Source organism: Heptranchias perlo, unplaced genomic scaffold (assembly GCF_035084215.1).
Source record: "Heptranchias perlo isolate sHepPer1 unplaced genomic scaffold, sHepPer1.hap1 HAP1_SCAFFOLD_455, whole genome shotgun sequence".
NCBI classification, from domain to species: domain Eukaryota; kingdom Metazoa; phylum Chordata; class Chondrichthyes; order Hexanchiformes; family Hexanchidae; genus Heptranchias; species Heptranchias perlo.
This window is the reverse complement of record NW_027139469.1, coordinates 145,152-166,820: the sequence shown is the minus strand read 5'-3', so window position 1 is coordinate 166,820 and position 21,669 is coordinate 145,152. Positions and strand designations below refer to the sequence as shown.

At 53.2% G+C, this 21,669-nt stretch overlaps 2 protein-coding genes and 2 non-coding genes across 4 annotated transcripts; 1 reads left to right on the top strand and 3 right to left on the bottom strand.

The window, feature by feature from the left end:
• Window positions 1-5,098: 5,098 nt before the first annotated feature.
• Window positions 5,099-12,970, top strand: LOC137313273 (deoxyribonuclease gamma-like). Its single transcript, XM_067979397.1, has 9 exons — window positions 5,099-5,181; window positions 5,873-6,021; window positions 8,324-8,412; window positions 8,786-8,872; window positions 9,345-9,457; window positions 11,139-11,251; window positions 11,357-11,514; window positions 12,497-12,593; window positions 12,703-12,970. Exons 2-9 carry the CDS (start codon window positions 5,887-5,889, stop codon window positions 12,775-12,777), a joined length of 867 nt encoding a protein of 288 aa, XP_067835498.1. The 5' UTR covers window positions 5,099-5,181; window positions 5,873-5,886; the 3' UTR covers window positions 12,778-12,970.
• A 785-nt stretch (window positions 12,971-13,755) lies between these two features.
• LOC137313274 (large ribosomal subunit protein uL16) lies at window positions 13,756-19,786 on the bottom strand. Its single transcript, XM_067979399.1, has 7 exons — window positions 19,723-19,786; window positions 19,267-19,335; window positions 17,454-17,512; window positions 16,745-16,852; window positions 15,611-15,749; window positions 14,757-14,919; window positions 13,756-13,965 (listed from the first exon to the last, which is right to left on the bottom strand). Exons 2-7 carry the CDS (start codon window positions 19,287-19,289, stop codon window positions 13,810-13,812), a joined length of 648 nt encoding a protein of 215 aa, XP_067835500.1. The 5' UTR covers window positions 19,290-19,335; window positions 19,723-19,786; the 3' UTR covers window positions 13,756-13,809.
• Window positions 14,416-14,549, bottom strand: LOC137313277 (small nucleolar RNA SNORA70). Its single transcript, XR_010961020.1, has one exon. It is a non-coding gene; the product is annotated as a small nucleolar RNA SNORA70 (small nucleolar RNA).
• Window positions 15,339-15,472, bottom strand: LOC137313278 (small nucleolar RNA SNORA70). Its single transcript, XR_010961021.1, has one exon. It is a non-coding gene; the product is annotated as a small nucleolar RNA SNORA70 (small nucleolar RNA).
• Window positions 19,787-21,669: the final 1,883 nt, after the last annotated feature.

Here is a 21,669-nt window from a genome sequence, read left to right as displayed (position 1 = left end):
TATAACACTCCTGTATATATCACACACCACACTCTGTCCCTGGGGGTATAACATTCCTGTATATATCACACACCACACTCTGTCCCTGGGGTATAACACTCCTGTATATATCACACACCACACTCTGTCTCCGGGGTATAACACTCCTGTATATATCACACACCACACTCTGTCCCTGGGGTATAACACTCCTGTATATATCACACACCACACTCTGTCCCTGGGGGTATAACACTCCTGTATATATCACACACCACACTCTGTCCCTGGGGTATAACACTCCTGTATATATCACACACCACACTCTGTCCCCGGGGTATAACACTCCTGTATATATCACACACCACACTCTGTCCCTGGGGTATAACACTCCTGTATATATCACACACCACACTCTGTCCCCGGGGTATAACACTCCTGTATATATCACACACCACACTCTGTCTCCGGGGTATAACACTCCTGTATATATCACACACCACACTCTGTCCCTGGGGTATAACACTCCTGTATATATCACACACCACACTCTGTCCCTGGGGGTATAACATTCCTGTATATATCACACACCACACTCTGTCCCTGGGGTATAACACTCCTGTATATATCACACACCACACTCTGTCTCCGGGGTATAACACTCCTGTATATATCACACACCACACTCTGTCCCTGGGGTATAACACTCCTGTATATATCACACACCACACTCTGTCCCTGGGGGTATAACACTCCTGTATATATCACACACCACACTCTGTCCCTGGGGTATAACACTCCTGTATATATCACACACCACACTCTGTCCCCGGGGTATAACACTCCTGTATATATCACACACCACACTCTGTCCCTGGGGTATAACACTCCTGTATATATCACACACCACACTCTGTCCCCGGGGTATAACACTCCTGTATATATCACACACCACACTCTGTCCCTGGGGTATAACACTCCTGTATATATCACACACCACACTCTGTCCCTGGGGGTATAACACTCCTGTATATATCACACACCACACTCTGTCCCCGGGGTATAACACTCCTGTATATATCACACACCACACTCTGTCCCTGGGGTATAACACTCCTGTATATATCACACACCACACTCTGTCCCTGGGGTATAACACTCCTGTATATATCACACACCACACTCTGTCCCTGGGGGTATAACACTCCTGTATATATCACACACCACACTCTGTCCCTGGGGTATAACACTCCTGTATATATCACACACCACACTCTGTCCCTGGGGTATAACACTCCTGTATATATCACACACCACACTCTGTCCCTGGGGTATAACACTCCTGTAAAAATCACACACCACACTCTGTCCCTGGGGGTATAACACTCCTGTATATATCACACACCACACTCTGTCCCTGGGGTATAACACTCCTGTATATATCACACACCACACTCTGTCTCCGGGGTATAACACTCCTGTATATATCACACACCACACTCTGTCCCTGTGGTATAACACTCCTGTATATATCACACACCACACTCTGTCCCTGGGGTATAACACTCCTGTATATATCACACACCACACTCTGTCCCTGGGGTATAACACTCCTGTATATATCACACACCACACTCTGTCTCCGGGGTATAACACTCCTGTATATATCACACACCATACTCTGTCCCTGGGGGTATAACACTCCTGTATATATCACACACCACACTCTGTCCCTCGGGTATAACACTCCTGTATATATCACACACCACACTCTGTCCCTGGGGTATAACACTCCTGTATATATCACACACCACACTCTGTCCCCGGGGTATAACACTCCTGTATATATCACACACCATACTCTGTCCCTGGGGGTATAACACTCCTGTATATATCACACACCATACTCTGTCCCTGGGGGTATAACACTCCTGTATATATCACACACCACACTCTGTCCCTGGGGGTATAACACTCCTGTATATATCACACACCACACTCTGTCCCTGGGGTATAACACTCCTGTATATATCACACACCACACTCTGTCTCCGGGGTATAACACTCCTGTATATATGACACACCACACTCTGTCCCTGGGGTATAACACTCCTGTATATATCACACACCACACTCTGTCCCTGGGGTATAACACTCCTGTATATATCACACACCACACTCTGTCCCTGGGGTATAACACTCCTGTATATATCACACACCACACTCTGTCCCCGGGGTATAACACTCCTGTACATATCACACACCACACTCTGTCCCTGGGGTATAACACTCCTGTATATATCACACACCACACTCTGTCCCCGGGGTATAACACTCCTGTATATATCACACACCACACTCTGTCCCTGGGGTATAACACTCCTGTATATATCACACACCACACTCTGTCCCTGGGGTATAACACTCCTGTATATATCACACACCACACTCTGTCCCTGGGGTATAACACTCCTGTATATATCACACACCACACTCTGTCCCTGGGGTATAACACTCCTGTATATATCACACACCACACTCTGTCCCTGGGGTATAACACTCCTGTATATATCACACACCACACTCTGTCCCTGGGGGTATAACACTCCTGTATGTATCACACACCACACTCTGTCCCTGGGGTATAACACTCCTGTATATATCACACACCACACTCTGTCCCTGGGGTATAACACTCCTGTATATATCACACACCACACTCTGTCCCTGGGGGTATAACACTCCTGTATATATCACACACCACACTCTGTCCCCTGGGGTATAACACTCTTGTATATATCACACACCACACTCTGTCTCCGGGGTATAACACTCCTGTATATATCACACACCATACTCTGTCCCTGGGGGTATAACACTCCTGTATATATCACACACCACACTCTGTCCCTGGGGGTATAACACTCCTGTATATATCACACACCATACTCTGTCCCTGGGGGTATAACACTCCTGTATATATCACACACCACACTCTGTCCCTGGGGGTATAACACTCCTGTATATATCACACACCACACTCTGTCCCTGGGGTATAACACTCCTGTATATATCACACACCACACTCTGTCCCTGGGGTATAACACTCCTGTATATATCACACACCACACTCTGTCCCTGGGGTATAACACTCCTGTATATATCACACACCACACTCTGTCCCCGGGGTATAACACTCCTGTATATATCACACACCACACTCTGTCCCTGGGGTATAACACTCCTGTATATATCACACACCACACTCTGTCCCTGGGGTATAACACTCCTGTATATATCACACACCACACTCTGTCCCTGGGGTATAACACTCCTGTATATATCACACACACCATACTCTGTCCCTGGGGTATAACACTCCTGTATATATCACACACACCATACTCTGTCCCTGGGGGTATAACACTCCTGTATATATCACACACCATACTCTGTCCCTGGGGGTATAACACTCCTGTATATATCACACACCATACTCTGTCCCTGGGGGTATAACACTCCTGTATATATCACACACCACACTCTGTCCCTGGGGGTATAACACTCCTGTATATATCACACACCACACTCTGTCCCTGGGGTATAACACTCCTGTATATATCACACACCACACTCTGTCCCTGGGGTATAACACTCCTGTATATATCACACACCACACTCTGTCCCCGGGGTATAACACTCCTGTATATATCACACACCACACTCTGTCCCCGGGGTATAACACTCCTGTATATATCACACACCACACTCTGTCCCCGGGGTATAACACTCCTGTATATATCACACACCACACTCTGTCCCTGGGGTATAACACTCCTGTATATATCACACACCACACTCTGTCCCCGGGGTATAACACTCCTGTCTATATCACACACCACACTCTGTCCCTGGGGTATAACACTCCTGTATATATCACACACCACACTCTGTCCCTGGGGTATAACACTCCTGTATATATCACACACCACACTCTGTCCCTGGGGGTATAACACTCCTGTATATATCACACACCACACTCTGTCCCTGGGGTATTACACTCCTGTATATATCACACACCACACTCTGTCCCTGGGGGTATAACACTCCTGTATATATCACACACCACACTCTGTCCCTGGGGTATTACACTCCTGTATATATCACACACCACACTCTGTCCCTGGGGGTATAACACTCCTGTATATATCACACACCACACTCTGTCCCTGGGGTATAACACTCCTGTATATATCACACACCACACTCTGTCCCTGGGGTATAACACTCCTGTATATATCACACACCACACTCTGTCCCTGGGGGTATAACACTCCTGTATATATCACACACCACACTCTGTCCCTGGGGGTATAACACTCCTGTATATATCACACACCACACTCTGTCCCTGGGGGTATAACACTCCTGTATATATCACACACCACACTCTGTCCCCGGGGTATAACACTCCTGTATATATCACACACCACACTCTGTCCCTGGGGTATAACACTCCTGTATATATCACACACCACACTCTGTCCCTGGGGGTATAACACTCCTGTATATATCACACACCACACTCTGTCCCTGGGGTATAACACTCCTGTATATATCACACACCACACTCTGTCCCTGGGGTATAACACTCCTGTATATATCACACACCACACTCTGTCCCTGGGGTATAACACTCCTGTATATATCACACACCACTCTCTGTCCCTGGGGTATAACACTCCTGTATATATCACACACCACACTCTGTCCCTGGGGTATAACACTCCTGCTTGGGCTCGCTCGAATCACTTGTAAGCCAGACGAGACAGGATGATTTGAGTTGAATGCCTCAATACCGAACGGGGCTGAAACCTTTGGGTGTGTTGGTGCAGTTCCAGTGTGGGCAGTGCAATGAATCAGCGATATGATCAGGAGTCGCTGCCTGGTGGCGGGGACTGGGGAGAAAGGGACTGTTCACTGCCCAACACACATACACTGAACCTGTTCTAGAGCTTGTCGGTGCTGACTCTGCTTGTGCTCAGCACGAGTTCCCTTTGAGCGCTGAACAATGGGCGGCAGCAGGTCCGAAGTGCGATGATGCACTCTGTCACCCAGCCCGGATTCAGGAACAAGCCACCACTTCCTGCAGCCAGCTTTCAGCGAGCAGCACGGCGGTTTTAAAAGATCCTTTCAGGCCAGGTAGGACCCGTTTCCCCTGTCTGTGCTGCTCACAGCTGGAGGGGCGGGGGGCTTGGTCGGGTTGTTAAAATTGGCCTCATCCCCCCCCATCCCCTAGGGCTAGGAGAGAGTGGGAGGGGGGTGTGTGAATCAAACAGTCGGTGGGGCGTGTGGGTTTCGGGCTTGAGTTGCGAAGGCCTTTCCCGGTCGAATAGCCCACAGTCCCGGGAGCTCGCACCGTGAAGAATGGCCCCCCCGCCTCCCACTTTCGTTGGGGGGTGGTAACGCAGGGCTCCCGTAGAGCGGCACCTCAGCGGGAACGGAGGGGGTAATTGCCACACCCTCCCGTGCCGAATTAGCCAATTCCACGGCGGGCGACAGAGCCGGTGGGCCTCCGTGTCTCTGCTTTCGGGGAGGGAGAAGGCGGGTGCAGGGAGCGGGGGTGGGAAAACAGGGTTCCTGCTCACAAAGGGCTGCCCAGTGAGCCATCGGCTGTCAGCCGAGGGCTGGGGGGGGGGGGGGTTAGGCTTGGCCGCGACGCCGCACTTGGCCGAATAGCCGGCGCCCCGCTCACTGCTGGCCTCGCACTGGAGGACGGCCGGCATCTGTGGAACCCCTGTACCCCAGCCCCTTTGGGGGGGAACGGGAGGGAATTGCGACGGTTCGGTAAGGCAGTTCTCTCTCTCTCTTTCTGTTCCCCCCCCATGTGCAGTCGCAGCTCCGGCCATGAGGAGGGCCTTTTTGCTCTGGGTCCTGGCGGCCTGTCAGGGGACGGCCGCCTTCCGTATCTGCTCCTTCAACATCCAGTGCTTCGGAGAGGCCAAAGCCACTAACCAGCGTGCAATGGGGGTCCTGGTCAAGGTACGTGTCACTCAAACCTCCCGTCAACAAACCATCCCAGGCAGAATTGAAGCCCGCCGGGCTGGCCCGCGGGGTCTCACAGCCTGTCCTGGGTTCGAGCCCCCACTCCAGAGACCCGAGCCCCGTAGTCCAGGCCCCGACACTCCCCCCGCCCCCCGGGTGCCGGTACCGAGGGAGCGCCGCACTGTCGGAGGGGCCGTCTTTCAGGATGAGACGTTAAACCGAGGCCCCCCCGTCTGCCCCTCTCAGGTGGACGTTACAGATCCCACGGCCGCTGTTGGAAGAAGAGCAGGGAGGGAGGGAGGGAGGGAGGGGGGAGTTCTCCTCGGTGTCCTGGGCCCCAATATTTATCCCTCAGCCAACATCACTAAAAAAAAAAGATGATCTGGTCATTTATCTCATTGCTGCTTGTGGGATCTTGCTGTGCACAAATTGGCTGCCGTGTTTACTACATTACTTCAAAAAGTAGTTCAATGACTGTGAAACGCTTTGGGACGTCCTGAGGTGGTGAAAGGGGCCGGAGAGATGCGAGGCTTTCTTTCGGGTTTCGATAGGGGAGACGTAGAGAAGATGTTTCCACTTGTGGGGGGAGACCAGAACGAGGGGGCCATCAATATAAGAGAGTCACTAATAAATCCAATCGGGGAATTCAGGAGAAACTCCTCTACCCAGAGAGCGGTGGGAATGTGGAACTCGCTCCCACATGGAGTGGTCGAGGGGAATAGAATCGATGGATTTAAGGGGAAGCTCGATAAACACATGAGGGGAGAAAGGAATAGAAGGAGAGGGTGATAGGGTGAGATGGAGTAGGGAGGGAGGAGGCTCGAGTGGAGCATAAACACCGGGATAGAATAAAGAAGTTTCTCCTGAATTCCCCGATTGGATTTATTAGTGACTCTCTTATATTGATGGCCCCCTCGTTCTGGTCTCCCCCAGAAGTAGAGACATCTTCTCTACGTCTACCCTATCGAAACCCCTTCATAATTTTAAAGACCTCTATCAGGTCACCCCTCAGCCTTCTGATTTCTAGAGAAGAGTCCCAGCCTGTTCAGCCTTTCCTGATAGTTATAACCTCTCAGTTCTGGTATCATCCTTGTAAATCTTTCTTGCACCTTCTCCAGTGCCTCTATATCCTTTTTATAATATGGAGACCAGAACTGTGCCCAGTGCTCCAAGTGTGATATGGAGACCAGAACTGTGCCCAGTGCTCCAAGTGTGATATGGAGACCAGAACTGTGCCCAGTGCTCCAAGTGTGATATGGAGACCAGAACTGTGCCCAGTATTCCAAGTGTGATATGGAGACCAGAACTGTGCCCAGTGCTCCAAGTGAGATATGGAGACCAAAACTGTGCCCAGTGCTCCAAGTGTGATATGGAGACCAGAACTGTGCCCAGTGCTCCAAGTGTGATATGGAGACCAGAACTGTGCCCAGTATTCCAAGTGTGATATGGAGACCAGAACTGTGCCCAGTATTCCAAGTGTGATATGGAGACCAGAACTGTGTCCAGTGCTCCAAGTGTGATATGGAGACCAGAACTGTGCCCAGTGCTCCAAGTGTGATATGGAGACCAGAACTGTGCCCAGTGCTCCAAGTGTGATATGGAGACCAGAACTGTGCTCAGTGCTCCAAGTGTGATATGGAGACCAGAACTGTGCCCAGTGCTCCAAGTGTGATATGGAGACCAGAACTGTGCCCAGTATTCCAAGTGTGATATGGAGACCAGAACTGTGCCCAGTATTCCAAGTGTGATATGGAGACCAGAACTGTGCCCAGTGCTCCAAGTGAGATATGGAGACCAAAACTGTGCCCAGTGCTCCAAGTGTGATATGGAGACCAGAACTATGCCCAGTGCTCCAAGTGTGATATGGAGACCAGAACTGTGCCCAGTATTCCAAGTGTGATATGGAGACCAGAACTGTGTCCAGTGCTCCAAGTGTGATATGGAGACCAGAACTGTGCACAGTGCTCCAAGTGTGATATGGAGACCAGAACTGTGCCCAGTGCTCCAAGTGTGATATGGAGACCAGAACTGTGCCCAGTGCTCCAAGTGTGGTCTATATCCCTCTAGAAATGAACCCCAGTGCTTGATTTTGGTCGTGGTGCTCCCACAGCAGATGCTCCCCGCCTGGGGCCCCACATGAATAAGCCACTTGACCAAAGTACCGCTGGTCGTCACCGTGACCATCTCCAGGAGAGGAGATTGGGGCGGGAGGGTGGGCCGGGACGGGACAGCGGGCAATTCATTTGTAAATCCTCGATTCCCGCGAGAATAACCTCACACCTGCTTCCGTTGGGACTAGATCGTGACGCGGTGCGATATCTGCCTGGTAATGGAGGTGCGCGACGCGAAGGGTGAAGCAGTCGCTCTGCTGATCAAAGAGCTGAACAGGTGAGCTTGCGTCAGCCTGTCCCCCTCCTGCCAAGTCTATCCTGTGAAGTTAGACCCCCCTCCCGTGAATTTATACCCCCGGTCCTGTGAAGTTAGACCCCCCTCCCGTGAATTTATACCCCCCGTCCTGTGAAGTCAGGCCCCCGTCCTGTGAATTTAGACCCCCGTCCTGAGAATTTAGACCCGTCCTGAGAATTTAGACCCCTGCTCCGTGAATCTGGACCCCTGTTCCGTGCTCTGCCCCTTGGCTTCCAGGATTTGTGTGTCGGTCCGTTGGGCTCACTCCCAGATCCCGCCCTTCCCCCCCCCATTCTCGTGACCTCGGACCTCTGCGGCCCACCTGAAGGGACTGAACTTTCTGCTCTTCTGCCAGGTTCGACCGATCGCACCGATACTCGTACGTGGCGAGCGAGAGGCTGGGCCGTGGGTCCTACAAGGAACAGTACGTCTTCATTTACAGGTACCTCAGGCTGCACCGACCAGGACGAGGCGCAGGGGCGAGCCGGGGTGGTGGGCGGCCTACCGTTAGATCTCTAGAGCAGCTCTCTCTGCCCTCTGACTCCGATCCCACAGATGCCATCTCGAGCCCGGACAGGACAGTCGGCGGGCTAGTGGGGCGGGGGGAGTGGGAGGCCAGACGTAACTACAGCCAGAGCTTGACCTCAACCTCTGACCCACCCCCGCTGGACAGCGACCGGGAGCAAGAACCCCCCCCCTCCTGATCCCCAGCACAGACCAGAACCACCCCCCCGCTACCCCGACCGAGAGATGGAAAACTCAGGGCTACAACCGCCAAGTAAAACCGCCACAGCTTCCCGGTCGATGAGGGGGAGGTGAACGGGACGCTTCAAAAGAACAGCAAACTGAAACTGTTTGCAAAAAGTGGAAAGGCCCGGGGGACACCGGCCTCATTCGTTGCTTTGTTTCCGAAGGTCAGACACGGTGAAGATCACGCACGTACACCAGTATAAAGACAATCAGGCAGACGACCCAGACGCTTTTGCCAGAGAGCCTCTAATCGTCCGATTTTCCTCACAGACGACCGGTACGGGAAAAAAAAACGCTTGTACGCACCTTGTTTTTACGTAGGATTTAACAGCACAGAAACAGGCCATTCGGCCCATCAGGTCCGTGCCGGTGTTTATGCTCCACACGAGCCTCCTCCCTCCCTACTCCATCTCACCCTATCCTTCTATTCCTTTCACCCTCATGTGTTTATCCAGCTTACCCTTAAATGCATCTCTGTTATTCGCCTCGACCACTCCCTGCGGTAGCGAGTTCCACATTCTCACCGCTCTCTTGGTTCCCAATCTCCTCTTGCTCAAAGTGTGGGTTCCCCCACAGGTGGCCATTCACCAGAACGATACCGGGGCTAAAAGGGTTAAATTACGAGGACGGGTTGCACAGACTAGGCTTGTATTCCCCTCGGGTGTGGAAGATTAAGGGGTGATCGAACCGAAGGGTTTACGATGAATAAAGGATTTGATAGGGGAGAGAGAGAGAGACTATTCCCTCTGGTGGGGGGAGTCCAGAACAAAGGGGCAGAACCTTAAAATTCGAGCCAGGCCGTTCAGGGGTGATGTCAGGAAGCACTTCCTCACACAAAGGGGAGTGGAAATCTGGAACTCCCTCCCCCCAAAAAGCCGTCAAGGCCGGGGGTCAATTGGAAATTTCAAAACTGAGGATCGCTAGATTTTTGTTGGGTATCGAGGGATATGGAACCAAGGCAGGCAGACGGAGTTAAGATACAGATCAGCCGCAATCTAACTGAATGGGCGGAACAGGCTTGAGGGGCCGAATGGCCGCCTCCTGTTCCTATGTTTGCGAGCGAGGGGCGGAATATTTGACTGTGGGGAGCATCACAGTTACAGCCAATCATTCCCTTGCCCGCTGTCCACATGCACACCCTCCCGTCCTAACTCTCAGCTGTCGAGGCCAATTATAGTCCCTCGATCGCTGCCTCAACACGGATGAGGGATGGGAACCTGGGAGTGGTCGAGTGGCGAGTCAATGGAAGTGTTTTATTGCGGGCTGTATATAGTGACACCAATATTCCCGGCAAGAATGGCGACGAATGGGTAGTTCCCCCGTCAATGACCACCTGGATATCACACCGCTGTCGGTGACTGACTGGCGTTGATTTTATGTGTACGTAACTATCCTCCAGACAGTGCAATTTGCTGCAGAAATAATCCTGCTTTTATCGGGAGAAGTTGCTGCAGCTTCAGTTATGAGTTTTGTGTCCTTTAGCTGGTAGAGGCTCCGTTTAAATAGACTCTGTAGACTGTTTGCTGTAGTGCGCTGTTTAAATAGACTCTGCAGACTGTTTGCTGTAGTGCACTGTTTAAATAGACTGTTTGCTGTAGTGTGCTGTTTAAATAGACTCTGTAGACTGTTTGCTGTCGTGCGCTGTTTAAATAGACTCTGTAGACTGTTTGCTGTAGTGCGCTGTTTAAATAGACTCTGTAGACTGTTTGCTGTAGTGCGCTGTTTAAATAGACTCTGTAGACTGTTTGCTGTAGTGCGCTGTTTAAATAGACTCTGTAGACTGTTTGCTGTAGTGCGCTGTTTAAATAGACTCTGTAGACTGTTTGCTGTAGTGCACTGTTTAAATAGACTTTGCTGTGAATCCTGCTGTAAGACCCACCCTGCCTCCAACTCACTGACTGTCACAGTGATGTCAATAGACAAGGCCCACCTTACCCATCTTCTTCCTGTCCTTCCAGCGATTAAAGATTTTGTCCTGGTTTCCCAACACACGTGCCCAAAGGACGCGGCGAGAGAAATAGACGAGCTCTACGACGTGTTTCAGGAAATCAGAAAACACTGGGACATGGAGGTGAGGGACATGACAGAGGGTGGGAGGGGGGAAAAAAAAAGGTCCAGTGCCTCAGTTCTCCCACTGCCAGCATGGAACTAACTCTGCTCTATCCCCGATTGGCAGAGCGTCATGTTCCTGGGAGACCTGAACGCTGGCTGCAGCTACGTGCCCGCAAAGGCCTGGAGAACAATCCGACTACGCAAGAAGCCGGGCTTCCATTGGCTGATTGGCGACCACGAGGATACGACTGTCCGGCAGAAGACTCACTGTGCGTATGACAGGTAAGGACGCTGTGAGCTGTGCCCGTCTTGGGGGGGGGCGGGGAGAGAGAGGAGGAAGAGAAGCCCATGGCACACGGCCATCAAGAGGCCAGAGGGTAACAACCTACATTTATACATAGTAAAACGCCCCGAGGTGCTTCACAGGAGTGTAAATCAGACAAAATTTGACTCCGAGCCACCTAAGGAGATATTAGGCCAGGTGACCAAAAGCTTGGTCAAAGAGGTAGGTTTTAAGGAGCGTCTTAAAAGGAGGTGGAGAGCGAATTCCACAGCTTAGGGCCTTGCAGGCACGGCCGCCAATGGCGGAGTGATGAAAATCAGGGATGCGCAAGAGGCCGGAACTGGAGGAGCCCAGAGATCTCGGAGGGTTGTAGGAGGTTAGAGATAAGGAGGGGGGGCAAGGGCCATGGAGGGATTTTAAAACAAGGAGGAGGCCATTCAGCCCCTCGAGCCTGTTGCCCCATTCAATGAGATCACAGCTGAAAACAGAGGTGTTGCTGGACTGGTGGCCAATGTAGCAGAGGGGCGGTGGGGTGAATGTGAATTGGTGCCAGTTGGGATACCAGCAGCAGGGCATGCTAAACAGGTGGGCTGGCACAATTTATCAACCGACACGTAACTGCGGCCAGCTCCCAGAATGAAACGGCTCACTCGGGTGAGGTACTCGAGGGCTCCTGTGGAACTGTACCCCAGCCTGATTGAGTGCTTCCAGGAGAGGCGGGAGTGGAGAAAATGCATAACCGTTAAGGAGAAGGTAGATGAGGGAGAAAGACTATGCTGATAGGGTGAGATGAAGTAGGGCGGGAGGTGGCTTGCGTGCAGCATTAACACCGGCACGGACCAGTCGGTGCCGTAAATTCATGTAATTAATTAGGTGTGGTCCTTGGTGTATTAAGATATTTGCGAGAAGTGCCCACTGCCACCAGTCGCTCCTGAATTGTGCATCCGCAGCGACTCAAACCCCCTCTTGCCTCTGCCGCAGGATCGTCGTGCACGGATCGGAGTTTTACAAGGCCATCGTGCCCGGATCTGCCAAACCCTTCAACTTCCGGGAGAAGTTCAAACTAACAGAGGAGGAGGTGAGTGCGGGAACCACATCCAGCCGTGTATTCACCCGCTGAGCCAGCGATCGGTGGGTAAAGTGCGAGTCTTTGTCTAAATCCTGCTCATTTTCTTTTAATCTCGCAGGCTCTAGAAGTGAGCGACCATTTTCCAGTCGAGGTGCAAATTAAATTGGACGGGGCTGTCCGCAACGAACTCTGACCTCCACCGACCGACCGAACGACAGAAAAGGGGGCGACAAACAGGTCTGTACACAGGCAACTGTGCAAACTGGGCCATCACCAATGGCAAATCAAGTATTACCTCAAGCATTTCTATGGCAAGTGTTCAGCCCCACCCCAAAGCTGGCCATCGTCATCCTGTTTTTTTTTGGGGGGGGGGGGGGGAAAATTCCACGAGATCTGCTCCGAGTAACCCACTGCTGTCAGAACAGGCAAATGAATTCTACGTATAACTTTAAATACATTATTTGGAGAATTTCCCCAATGTCGTGGCTAAGCCAGTGGTAGAAACTCTCCAAAGTGCAAGCAGTCTATATTGAGTGAGCTGATCCCCACCAGGGCAGTAGGGAGAAGTCAGCCACAGCCAGATTAACTATGGTGTGTGGGGAAAGAGGGCCCGACTGGACTGCGCTGCCCTCACGATGGACCGGCCAACTCACTCACTGTCCAAGCAGCTTTATATCCCCTCTGTGCAAGGTACAAGAGGGAGTCTGGAGCCTGTCACCAGAGCCCAGGGAGAGCGGGAGAAGTCCCAGTGGAAGCAGTGTCAGCTCTGGTCCAGATAGGGAAGCTTCACAAGCCCCATGCAAAATAAAGATGATCAGAGGAGACTGCATCAGATCACCACTGGAGGGTGTGTATACATGGACATCAGGGAACAAGACTGTGCTGAGCATTCCCCCATATAGGTCCAGTATCCCCTCCTTCCAGTCTTCCCCCACCCTATCGAACCCCGCCATCATTTTAAAGACCTCGATCAGGCTTGAGAGGAAGGAGCCCCACGCCTGCTCAATCTTCTGATAGTCGTATCCTCTCAATTCTTCTCTGCGGTGCTCCGATATCCAAATTGTAGTAATTAAGAGAAAAAGGGTCATGGATTAGAGAGAGTGTAAAGCTTCCTCCATACCGGACAGGAGCCTCTCAGAACAGGAATTCAGGACGCACGGAGACGGGCACCTTGTTGCTAGATGTGTTTTTTTTTTATTTTAAATGGTCTTTGAGGGAGTCCCATCTACACAGCATGCAGGGCACGCCACACGTTAAGGGGACCTCTCCTGGGGATGTACTTGACTCCACAACCGTCGGGGACCAGGCGCTTCTCTGCCACCATTTCATCAAAGTCCTCGGCGTTGAACTTGGTGAATCCCCACTTCTTGGAAATGTGGATCTGAGGAGGAGTGAGGGGAGGGAAGAGGAACGGACAGAAGAGGTCAGCAAAGGCCACAGCTCACACCCGCCCCGACGATGAACGAAGGGCCTCGGAGGGAAAGTCCCGTACCCCACCCCCCGCTCTCGAACCGCACCCCATCTGCGATACTCCGCTACAGAGGGCATCGCGGCCAATCCAGCCGTCACGGAAGCGAGCAGAAACCCCCTGACCCCTCTAACCAGCCCAGGGCAATTATACCACCCCCCCTTGTTCCATTCGAAGGACAGCCGGCCAGAGACAGAAACTGAACCGGCTGAGCTTTGGGCAGCGCAGCACCTCACCGGGCAGGAGACACAGCCACCTGATCCTCCTAGTCCAGAATATTTGACCGCAACCACGTAGAGAAGGAGGGAATCCCAAGGTAACAGGCAAACAATTCCAGGCACCCACGGCATTCTTTATGGTTCCCTTTGTCTCAGAGGTCCCTTAGAGCACTTTGTACGGAGACACAAAGCACATACACAACCAGAGAGTGTTACTGTCTGCAGCCATTGCACACCAGCGTTCGACAGGCAGAAGCTGGTCGGCTTAATTGGCGGCAGGTCTCGGAACTCCCAGACCGCGTTTCCAGACCGATCAGGAGCCGAGTACAAGTGGTCACTACAAGAGCCGCCTCCCCACGTTAAAGGCAAAATATACGTCCACTCAAACTCCTCCCCGCCTCTTGCGAAGGTGCTGAATTGAGAGTGGGAGCCCCACCCTCCCAGCACCGGACCCTCAGTTGAAATAGTCCCCCACCGACGACTCACCTTCTGGCGGCCGGGGAACTTGAACTTTGCCCTGCGGAGAGCCTCGATCACGTGCTCCTTGTTCGGAGTCTTGGTGCGCACAGACATGATGACCTGGCCGATGTTCACACGGGCCACAGTGCCCTGGGGCTTGCCAAAGGCACCTCGCATCCCGGTCTGAAGCCTGGAGAGGGGGGTGGGGGGAGAGAGAGAGATATCAGTGTTGGCACACACTCGACAGAACTCGGAGAGGGGTTTAATACAACAAACCCACCCCCCCCACCAATAATTAAAGAGTGACCCACACCCACTCCCCGTGCAGTGACGTGGAACAAGCTATCAGACAAGTGCAAGCCTCATTTTTGGTCATTAAAACACAAAATGTTGGAGACGCTCAGCAAGTCAGGGAGCATCTGTGGAGAAAGACCTTTTGTCAGAAACATTAACTCTGTTTCTCTCTCCACAGACGCTGCCCCACTTGCTGAGCGTCTCCAGCATTTTCTGTTTTTATTTCAGATTTCCAGCACCCGCGGTATTTTGCTTTTTATTTTTGGTCACCTGGCCGACGGCCCACCCCGATTCACCGGCTTAAACACAGAAGCACTTTGTCTCAGAGGTCCCTTAGAGCACTTTGTACGGAGACACAAAGCACATACACAACCAGAGAGTGTTACTGTCTGCAGCCATTGCACACCAGCGTTCGACAGGCAGAAGCTGGTCGGCTTAATTGGCGGCACGTCACCGAGCCCCGGTAAACACTCGATGAACCACCCCCAGAAAACAGGAGGATTGGTTCCACACATCACCCAGACCCCGAGAGCACACAGTCCAAGACAAACCCGACCCAGGACGTAAACCGGCTCCCCAGACCTCACCTATCAGCACCGGCACACGATAACATCTTGTTGATCCGGATGACGTGGAAGGGATGCAGGCGCATACGGATGTGAAACCCGTCTTTACCGCACGTCTTCACCATGTACTTGTTGGCACAGATACGAGCGGCCTCCAGAGCTGAGGGAGGGAGGAACAGTCATCAAACACACAGCACAGGCCAAGCATAGACAGTCCAGACTGGCGGTCGGCCTGCAATCAATCTGCCATCCACTGACCACTTCTCGGAACACAAAGTGCCTTCCACATAAAGGCTGGAATGGCCCCCTCCTGTTCCCACGTATAAGTGTTAATCGTCTGAGCGAGGCCTAAATAACATTAACCTGCCCCATGCCCATATCCCTTTAGCGAATCCCACAGGCTCACGACTGCACAGGTTTCTCATGCCCTGTTCTAAACCTCCTACATTTAATATTCTATCCAGTGGAAACAGTTTGCTTCTAACTAACCTGTCCCAGCTTTTTATAATTTTAAACATTTCTACCATCACGCCCTGCAATCTGCACTGTCCCAACAACGAAGCCCCAATTTCTCAAATCAACCTTTGTAATTCTATTTCCTCGGAGCAGGCAGCACCCTATAATGTACAGTCCAATACTGCACACATACCTCACTCACTAAAGTTTAATATAGACGCATCACCACCGCTTGGCTTTTATACTCGATACCTAGTGATAAAACCTGGAATTCCACTAGCTTATCTACTTAAAAGCTCTCTGCAAATTTTAATTGCTTTCTAATTTCTTCGCCCAACTGGAATGTACTCATGTATTTTTGCACAATTAAAAACTCCCTGCTGTTGGTCTACAGTCCTGTGTTCAATTGTCTCCTTCCACATCACTCCAGCTTTCTAAAATCTGTCCTAATCCAATCTTCTGTTGTACTTTTTGGAAAGGATTTCACCCCCCCCATCTTTCCAAGGAGACGCGATCCACCCACGTTACGTATAACCAGATCCGGCAACGCCCGCAGGCCCACCGATACTGCATTTGTTTACACCCAGGGCCGAACAACTTGCTGCTCTAACTCTGCACCGCCAGCGAGGCAGCCATTTCACGATCAGAGCCACCATTTTATCCACCCCAGCACCACCACATAACGGCACTTGAACCCACCTTCAGAGGAGAGCTGCTCGTATTCATCCGACACCATGTGACCACATAGCGGGAACTCGTCCACGTGGGCCTTCTTGCGGCCCAGGTCGAAAATCCTGATCTTGGGATCTGAACAAAAAAAAAAGTGTGGGCGGGGGAGGAGGGAAGAGGAACACAAGTCAGAAACCATTCGCAAAACGAGCTGTCGGCCAGTTTGGGAAGAGGGGCACAAGTGAACTTTGGCAACATTAACACAGGTTCCAAAGCGCCCCGCCCCCCCCGGAGACATCGCTAAACAGAGCGCCAACATCCGGTGTCGGAGTTACAGGTTACAACGAGCTCCCAACATCAACCATACTTACTGTGGGGGGTGGGGGGAGACAGCAAGCTGCCCCAGGACAACCTCACCCCCCTCCCCCCATAGTAACTGGTTAGAGATCAGAGGGCCAGGAAAACCACTCCCTGGCTCCAGAAGAGCTGAAGGGACAACACCCCAGATCAGCTCGAAGTCTCAGATCTTCCATATTACAGCAGGGTCATTCAAACTACATCATGGCCCACACATCACTGCACTCAAATCTAGTCGGGTCGTTTTACTGTAGATGTTAAATGCAAATGCAGTTATCTGGAATAAATAAATGCAGGATATGCACCAAATACCAGTGTAAATCATACTAAATCAGGTGTTAAAAGGCAGGACAGTGTGCCCAAGAGGTATCAGAATACTAACCAGGAACACCCCGACAGAAACGGGACTTGGGATACGGTTTGTTCTTACAGTATCTGTAACTGAAAGACAGACGTTAGAAAGTCAGTCACATTTCACATTCACCTGCCCCCCGAGGTTGCAGTTCTCCAACCCGGCAAAGTCCGACAGTCAGTTCTCAGCACTGCCCGTTTCCAATAGAGATCAGACCCCACCTCCCAGGACACAGCATCTCTTACTGCCAAGGCCAGGGAATAAAGTGGGGGTGGAGGGCGGGTCAGCGTAGTTAGGGAGCTCCTATTCTGGAGACAGTCGGTGAAACCGTGCCAGTTACAGCTCCACCCCCCGCTCTCCTGAACATGAGTAACCCACCGGGGTACAGGATTCACAGGCACCTTACTGATGCAGTGAGGGACTGAGGTCAGGATGGGTTGTACACGAGGGCAGCGAGGCCTCCCAGTGATCAAAAGGAATGGCCGGAACGGGCTCGAGGGGGCTGAATGGCCTCCTCCTGTTCCGAGGAGCTAAGAACGAGGGGTAACCAATTAAACTGTCTTCGGTCTCGGCTACAAACTCCGTTCCCTCGCCACCGACCCCATCCCTCTCCCGGGCCACCGTCTGAGGCTGAACAAAACCTCGGCGTCCTCTGAAATGAGCCGCCGACCCCGTATCCCCTCCGTCACCAAGACCGCCGACTTCCACCTCGAACATCACCCGTCTCCGCCCCGGCCTCAGCTCATCCGCTGCTGAAACCCTCGTCCGTGCCCTTGTTACCTCCAGTCTCCACTATCCCCAACGCTCCCCTGGCCGGCCTCCCGTAAACTTGAGCTCATCCATAACTCCGCTCCCCACCCCCCCCCCCCCCCCGCCCGTATCCTAACTCGCACCGAGTCCCGTTCACCCATCACCCTCTGAGCTCGCTGGACCGACACTGGCTCCCGATCCGGGAACGCCTCCATTTTAAAATTCTCATCCTCCTGTTCAAATCCCTCCCATGGCCCTCGCCCCCCTCACCATCTCTGGAACCTCCTCCAGCCCCTACGACCCTCCCAGATCTCCGCGCCCCTCCAATTCCGGCCTCTTGCCCGCCCGCCCCCCCGATTCCCATGGCTCCGCCGTTGGCGGCCGTGCCCGGGCCCTAAGCTCTGGAATTCCCTCCCTGAACCTCTCCGCCTCTCTCTCTCCTCCTTTAAGACGCTCCTTAAAACCGACCTCTTTGACCGAGCTTTTGGTCGCCTGTCCCAATATCTCCTCACGGGGCTCGGTGTCGAATTCTAGCGGGTTTCCCGCTCCCCGGGGATGGTTTACGCCGTCAAAGGCCCCCCCCCCTCCGAGCTCAGGGATTAGTGGCGCCCGGGGGGGGGGGGGGGGGGGTAGGCTCGGTGGGATAGAGGGCACCGATCTCGACCCCCCCCCCCCCACCAGGGTCCCGGCAAGCAACAGGTCCAAGTGACTCACACTGCCCCCCCTCCCCAACCCCAGGAGGGCCGGTCCGCTATTCGGCCACGGTGTGCATCACACCCCCACCCGCAGCCCAGCGGAGCTATTTGACCGCAGGGGGCATCGCAGGCCGCCCACGGCGGTGAGTCTCTCTCCTTCTCCGTCCCCTTATGGGGACTGAGGCCTAGCGGAACACAAGGCCTGGGGCCTCGCCTAAGTAGCGGACGCGCCCCCTTCCCCCCTCTGCCCCGGCCTGATCACTCAAGCGAGAGCCGAGGCCGCATCGATAATCAGGGAGCAAGTTATCCGCTCGCTCCCCCTCCCTCATCACCGGCTGGAATCGCAAACCCCACCCCCTCCTCCTCCTCTCCCCGGACCCCGCTCCCTCAACACTCACCAGCGGGCGGGTCGGCGCCCCATCTCCTCGGTCGGTCGGCTTCAGGCGCTCGAGCCCCGGGGACGGTTACTATGGAGACAAAGGGGGGAGAGAGCGGCGGTTAGTGACGCGTCCCATTCAAATAGGGCCCGAAATTCCACTTCTCCCGGGCCCACGTTCCATTTCCCCACCATCCCCGGGCCAACGTTCCATTTCCCCACCATCCCCGGGCCAACGTTCCATTTCCCCACCATCCCCGGGCCCACGTTCCATTTCCCCACCATCCCCGGGCCAACGTTCCATTTCCCCACCATCCCCGGGCCCACGTTCCATTTCCCCCCCATCCCCGGGCCCACGTTCCATTTCCCCCCCATCCCCGGGCCCACGTTCCATTTCCCCGGGCCCACGTTCCATTCCACCCCCGGGCCAAGGTTCCATTCTCTCCACCCCACCCGGGCCGCGAACCTCCTCACTCACCTCGCGCTCCGCAGCGAAAGAGGCCTCGCGCCACGCGCTGCCCGCTCAAGAACGCACACGCACTTCCGGTCCCGCCCCTTCTCCCTCCTCCTCTCCCCCCCCCCCCAAAAAAAAACAAACCGCTTGTTATTAATTAATTCCAGCGACTCTGGCTTAAAACAAGACGCGAAAACAAAAGGCATCGAATTCAATTTTTTTAATATTCGATCGTTAGTCAAACCTCGGCGACGGCCGGCGAGTGACGTCGTCGAGCCTCCAGCTTCGGGTTCTTCCGGCGGGTGACGTCGTCGGGCCTCCAGCTTCGGGTTCTTCCGGCGGGTGACGTCGTCGGGCCTCCAGCTTCGGGTTCTTCCGGCGGGTGACGTCGTCGGGCCTCCAGCTTCGGGTTCTTCCGGCGGGTGACGTCGTCGGGCCTCCAACTTCGGGTACGGCCGGCGGGTGACGTCATCGAGCCTCCTCCTTCGGGTGCGGCCGGCGGATGACGTCATCGAGCCTCCAGCTTCGGGTTCTTCCGGCGGGTGACGTCGTCGGGCCTCCAGCTTCGGGTTCTTCCGGCGGGTGACGTCGTCGGGCCTCCAACTTCGGGTACGGCCGGCGGGTGACGTCATCGAGCCTCCTCCTTCGAGTACGGCCGGCGGATGACGTCATCGAGCCTCCAGCTTCGGGTTCTTCCGGCGGGTGACGTCGTCGGGCCTCCAACTTCGGGTACGGCCGGCGGGTGACGTCATCGAGCCTCCTCCTTCGAGTACGGCCGGTGGATGACGTCATCGAGCCTCCAGCTTCGGGTTCTTCCGGCGAGTGACGTCATCGAGCCTCCAACTTCGGGTTCTCCCGGAGGATGACGTCATCGAGCCCCCCCCTCCCCCTTTCTTCCCCTCAAATATCTGCCTGGATTTGATCTCTGGGAGCAAATTCTCGAAGGAAAAACTATTTTAAAATTATATTTGAAAGAAAAGTTTGCGATTGGGGTCACTGACGGGGGCAACGTCCAAAAGGCCACCGTGATATCTCGCTCTGGTCAGAGCCCCATCTGGAGACACTGCATTCAGTTCTGGAAGGAGATGTTGGCCTCGGAGGGGGTGCATTGCAGATTGACCAGAACAAGAACGTAAGAAATAGGAGCGGGAGTCGGCCACTCGGCCCCTCGAGCCTGCTCCGCCATTCTATCAGATCACGGCTGATCTTCGACCTCAACTCCTCTTTCCCGCCCGATCCCCATATCCCTCGAGTCCAAAAATCTCTCGATCTCAGCCTTGAATATACTCAACGACTGAGCATCCACAGCCCTCTGGGGGAGAGAATTCCAAAGATTCACCACCCTCTGAGTGAAGAAATTCCTCCTCATCTCAGTCTTGAATGGCCGATCCCTTATCCTGAGACTATGCCCCCTGGTTCTGGACTCTCCAGCCAGGGGGAAACAGCCTCTCAGCATCTACCCTGTCGAGGCCCCTCAGAATCTTAGATGTTTCAATGAGATCACCTCTCATTCTTCTAAACTCCAGAGAGTATCGGCCCATTCTACTCAATCTCTCCTCATAGGACAACTCTCTCATCCCAGGAATTAATCTAGTGAACCTTCATTGCACCGCCTCTAAGGCAAGTATCTCCTTCCTTAGATAAGGAGACCAAAACTGTACACAGTGCTCCAGGTGAGGTCTCACCAAAGCCCTGTACAATTGTAGTAAGACTTCCTTACTCTTGTACTCCAACCCCCTTACAATAAAGGCCAACATACCATTTACCTTCCTAATTGCTTGCTGTACCTGCATGTTAACTTTCTGTGTTTTGTGTACGAGGATACCCAGATCCCTCTGAACACCAACATTTAATAGTTTCTCACCATTTAAAAAATATTCTGTTTTTCTATTCTTCCTACCAAAGTGAATAACCTCACCTTTCCCCACATTATACTCCATCTGCCACCTTCTTGCCCACTCACTTAACCTG

What these genes read in the sequence shown, in the direction of transcription:
- LOC137313273 (XM_067979397.1), top strand. Translation starts at nt 5,887, where the DNA reads ATGAGGAGGGCCTTTTTGCTCTGGGTCCTGGCGGCCTGTCAGGGGACG. An exon ending in CAGTACGTCTTCATTTACAG is followed by an intron (nt 8,873 to 9,344) that starts GTACCTCAGGCT and finishes TTGTTTCCGAAG; the next exon opens with GTCAGACACGGTGAAGATCA. An exon ending in TCAAACTAACAGAGGAGGAG is followed by an intron (nt 12,594 to 12,702) that starts GTGAGTGCGGGA and finishes TTAATCTCGCAG; the next exon opens with GCTCTAGAAGTGAGCGACCA.
- LOC137313274 (XM_067979399.1), bottom strand. Translation starts at nt 19,289, where the DNA reads ATGGGGCGCCGACCCGCCCGCTG. An exon ending in GGGCGCCGACCCGCCCGCTG is followed by an intron (nt 17,513 to 19,266) that starts GTGAGTGTTGAG and finishes TCTGTCTTTCAG; the next exon opens with TTACAGATACTGTAAGAACA. An exon ending in CGAGCAGCTCTCCTCTGAAG is followed by an intron (nt 15,750 to 16,744) that starts GTGGGTTCAAGT and finishes TCCCTCCCTCAG; the next exon opens with CTCTGGAGGCCGCTCGTATC.